This window comes from Neopelma chrysocephalum, unplaced genomic scaffold (genome assembly GCF_003984885.1).
Source record: "Neopelma chrysocephalum unplaced genomic scaffold, ASM398488v2 Primary Assembly neopelma1_67, whole genome shotgun sequence".
Lineage (NCBI taxonomy): Eukaryota > Metazoa > Chordata > Aves > Passeriformes > Pipridae > Neopelma > Neopelma chrysocephalum.
In genome coordinates, this window is record NW_020897726.1 from 5654350 (window position 1) to 5659021 (window position 4672).

At 44.0% G+C, this 4672-nt stretch overlaps 1 protein-coding gene across 1 annotated transcript; it reads right to left on the minus strand.

The window, feature by feature from the left end:
* Positions 1-490: 490 nt before the first annotated feature.
* Positions 491-4189, minus strand: NDUFA4 (NDUFA4, mitochondrial complex associated). The gene is made up of 4 exons (XM_027684777.1): positions 3996-4189; positions 3314-3402; positions 2918-2978; positions 491-708 (listed from the first exon to the last, which is right to left on the minus strand). Exons 1-4 carry the CDS (start codon positions 4035-4037, stop codon positions 652-654), a joined length of 249 nt encoding a protein of 82 aa, XP_027540578.1. The 5' UTR covers positions 4038-4189; the 3' UTR covers positions 491-651.
* Positions 4190-4672: the final 483 nt, after the last annotated feature.

The window sequence follows — 4672 nt, forward strand, 5'->3', positions numbered from 1 at the left end:
TGTGCGTAGAATTTTATTTTTTATATATTGAAAGTTGTCTTCCTGTTTATTAAGAAACCTGCTTGACTTCAGAAAACAAACAAAAGAAAAGAAATAAAAGCTTTTGGAGAGAGCTTGGCCTTTTTTTTTTTCCTTCTTTCCAGCAATATATGGCAAAATCTGTTGCCTCCCTGCTGGATAATGACTTCTTGGCATTGACTTCTCTGCTACCAAAATTTCTTAAAGTGGCAAGTACATAAATTCAGGTGCAATTAAAAACAAATATATATACATATATAAATAAGTACTTTCAAGTTCTTCTAGTTTGGTATAACTGCATAAGTATGCAATTATTTCTCTGAAGTCAACAGACTGAGTATGAAGCCCATCCAAACAACTTTGCTTTCTTTTTGAGGAACTGAATTAGCTTTTGTTTACTATCTGACACACCATACAGCAAAAACTGTTAATAGGAGGATATTGTCATTTTGTAAAATGAAAGAGCAGACACTTCAAGTTTCAAACATTTATTAAGCCTCATCAAAACAGTTTTAAACATGACCTAGTGCTGCGTGAGGCAAGTTTGATTATTTCCTGGATGATTAAGCATGACAACTGTGCGGACGGCTTCCGGAAGACCTTTCTGTGCAGCTTATGGACATGAGTGTGTTTTCAGAAGTCAGGGCGGTCCTTTTTCAGTTTACTGTAGTCTACATTAACCGAATAGAACTAGGAAATAGAAGGGTAAAAAAGTTAGTTAAGAAGCTTGACTATCCATTTTCCCTGGTATTTACTAAAAATATGCATCATTTGAACTCATGTCAGGAAACTGAAATCATATTTTGTGTCTGTGAACTGGACAATAATAAATAAATAAATACAAACTTTTCATGAGCAGTAACTTTTTAATTCTCCATTCGGTATTAGAAGCTCTTCATTTAAAATGAGGCAGTGCTCATGTCTTTAACTAGAGAAAACCTACAGTGTTTCTTCTTTAACCCCCAGAATCTATAGTCCATTCAGAGGAACTTCTCACAGTACTGCTGTATGTGAACACACAGTACCACAATGGAACATTTAGAGCCAAGTTTGCAAAAGCCAAGTTTGGTTTAAGTAGCTGCATCTAGAACTGCAAAGGATGACAAGGAAGAATGAAAGTAAAGAACAGATCACATGCTCAGTTTATATTAATATAAGTGGATCCTATTACAAGCAATTCAAAACAACCAAAAAAGGCACTGAGCACAATGAATTTACAGGCTAATTGCAGATTTTGGCCTCCCCACATGACTTAATATCAAGCACGTGATGCTACAGTTTTTCTTAAAAAAAATCCTTAACTATTAGCTTGATTATTTTTAACTATGCACAATTTTAAATTTGTTTAACCTTTTGAAAGAAAACAAGACAACCTACAGCACATTCAAACTACAGCTTCCTGTGCAACTCCTACAGTAATGATCAGGTCTCTTTTATTTGAGAAGACTCAGGAAGTTAATATAACAAAGTGAAGTTTACAACAGAAAAACAATCTCATCAAAAGCTAAAACTTTTTATACCAGAAGATTTTACTAAACAGTGATCCTCAGTTTAGAGTATCTGTCTTTTTCATTTCCCACATTGCAGATTTGGAAAAAAAAATCCCCAATGATACACACACCCAAATATGGCAAACCTCAAGGCTGTGTTTGCATGCTAAGGCAGAAGGGGAATGCTCCACAAGGCACACGCTCTTTAAAAGAATTTGTGCTACGCACTATGTTGAATTTGCCTAATTTAGATATTTAAGAAACTATGACATTCCAGAAGCAGTAATGAAAACAAAGTATTATGTTCTTCCTGGACTTTAAGGGAACAACAATATATTTTATTATGAAGTGTGGAGGTTTTTTTGCTTATTTCAATGATTGGAATAGTAACATATGGTACCAAAGAGACAGTAGCTTTGAAAACACATTAGGTTTGATTTTTAAATGGCTTGAGAATAATCTTCAAATATTCTTAACAGCAATCTACTAAAACAGCATTTCTGTAAAACATGATTAAAACATGATTCATGTCCAGAGAACGGCACCGAAGCTGGTGAAGGGTCTAGAGAGTGAACCATATTAGGAGTGGCTGAGGGAGCTGGGGCTGCTCAGTCTGAAGAAAAGGATGCTCAGGGGAGACCTTATCACTCTCTACAACTACCTGTAAGGAGGGTGTAGCAAGGTGGAGGTTGGGCTCTTCTCCCACGCAAAAAGTGACAGGACAGGAGGACATGGCCTCGAGCTGTGCCAGGGGAGGTTCAGGTTGTACATCAGGAAGAATTTCTTCACTGGAAGATTCTCAAGCATTGGAATGGGCTGTCCAGGGAGGTGGGGGAGTCACCATACCTGGATACGTTCAAGAAAAAACTGGACGGGGCACTTTATTGCCATGGTCTAGTTGACATTTCTATTGCACCCAGTTACTTACAACTGTTTCGTTTTCAAACAATCAAGTGGAGAACTGAATTGGCATTTCTGTTAAACACTGACATTTTCCTGTAGTGCTTCTCATGAGTAAAGGCCAACAGTTTAGACCTTAGAAACTTTAGGTCACAACTTCTGAAGTTTTGTCCCTCTCCCTGTAGTTTATTTCTTAGTATTATGAGTTGGTATATTCTTCCTCTCACATATAGCTCCTCTTTTTCTCACAGTGCAATATATATATATATATATGTATGTAATATATATATGACTGCTTTCATACGGACTCCATTATCAACCAACACTAGGAAAGTTTTAAATCTCAAACTCAAATCTCTCTGCTGTGAGTTCTAGAGACAAAACAAATGTTGCACAGCAGAGGAAATAAATCACTCATGCAGCTACTTTCGAATATAACCAAACATCCTAAACAAACAGGCTACACTTGTGACATTTTATTTCCTAAAAATCTGTATTTCTCATTTTACCTTGTACTGGTCACTGGGAGACATTTTGTTCCAAGGTTCTGGGTTATTTTTCTTGTCCCAGCTATTGAGAGAAATGCAAGATATGAGAGCATATTAAGAGAATCACACTATCTTCAAAATAAAAAAAAAATTGCATGTACACTGTGATTATTAGGCAATGGAGTCACACATCCAAACAAGTTTCCATAGAAAAAGGCATAGTCCTTTGTCAGCAGTTTCTAAATATCATACAGTAAACTAACAGATCTCTAAATCAAAGGAGTCTTCACACAGTGTCATGGTACTGGACCAAGACACTAAGGCCTCCGAGAACAAAAAAATCAAGGCAGTGAAGTCTAATATATGCAGCAAGAGGACTGGGCACTGGAAATTACTGTGTAATTACTGTATACATACCTGACTTCAGGGTTGAACACTGCCAAGCGCATGAGATACAGGCCTGCGCCAACACCTCCAGATCCAATGATCAAAAACAGAGGGATCAACTGGAACAACGACAAAAAAAAATTAAATATCATAGCACAGTGTATCAAAATAGTATTAACACACAGCTTTACTGATTTCCACAATCGCAAACTATAAAACAAGCTCACACACTGTAAAACACGTGGCCCTCTAAATCCCTGGCATAAGCTCCATGTGTGTGGTACATCCCTGAGATCACAGAGGAATCATCACCAGCTGAGGCATGAATGAAAAAAATACTGCTGCATGCAGAATAACCAAACCGAAAATACTGTAACAGTGAGGTTTTGAAAGACAAACATCCAACCCTCCACTGCCAAAACAGCCCCTACCGCTTGTTCTCCGATCATGCAGTAAAAACATGGGAGTGGGGGCGTTGAGGGCAAAGGGATGCACAGGGAGAACGCAGGAGCCACCCTGGGCCTAGCGGCACAAGCAAGGTCGGACAGACCGGAGGCAAAAGGGACCTGGCCGTGTCTGCCGGCCCAGCGGCCCGGCGTCCACAGGAATGCCAGGAGCGGATGGGCGAGAAAGGGGAGGCCGGCGGGGCCAGAGACACCGAGCGCCGAAAGGGGAGGGCGGGCGCGGGGCCGGGGCCTGGCCGGGCACTCACGGCCGGGTGCTTCTTGGCGTGGGTGACGATGACACGCAGCATGGTGGCGGTGGCGGTGGCAGCGGGCGCCGCGAAGGTCTCGCTCTCTGCAGGCTCCGCAACTGCCTCCCTCTTCGGCCGCCGAGCCCCAATGTCACCGAGGCCCCCGCCGCGGCAGGTGCCGCCGCCGCAGCCCGGATGTAGCAGTTTCAGCGTTCGCCTGCTCGTCCTGCGCCGCTCCCCCCCGCCCGCCGCTCCGTCCCGCCCGCCGCCCGCGCCCGCTCTCGTCCCGCCGAGCGTCCTGAGCTGTGCGGCTTCGTGTTACCGCGGCCCCGGCCCGCCCGCACCTCCGGCAGCGCCGATGGGGAACAGGCAGCGACTTGGGCACCTCGGGGAGCTGGGCAGGCGGCAGCATTGCCCCTACCGCCCGCTGAGCGCGGGCAGCGCTTGCGCCAGGGCCGCCCGGAGCTGGCAGGGCCGGGGAGTCGCGGCCGCCGAGGGCGTGGGGCTGCCTGCCCGCCCCTCACAGGGTCACAGCGTGGGTCACGTTGGAAGGGACAACAGTGGGTCACCTGGTCCTGCCTCCCTGCTCAAGCAGGGTCGTCCTAGAGCACGTGGCACAGAAGTGCATCCAAACGGTTTTGGAATATCGCCAACGAGACTCCGCAGCCTTTCTGGGCAATCTCTTTCAGTTTGCA

Bases quoted from the DNA above. Each gene is read 5' to 3' on its own strand.
- NDUFA4 (XM_027684777.1), bottom strand. From the start codon at position 4,037: ATGCTGCGTGTCATCGTCACCCACGCCAAGAAGCACCCGGCC. The intron at 3,403-3,995 runs GTGAGTGCCCGG...TCGTTGTTCCAG, and splicing joins ACGCCAAGAAGCACCCGGCC to TTGATCCCTCTGTTTTTGAT. The intron at 2,979-3,313 runs GTATGTATACAG...TTCTCTCAATAG, and splicing joins GTGTTCAACCCTGAAGTCAG to CTGGGACAAGAAAAATAACC.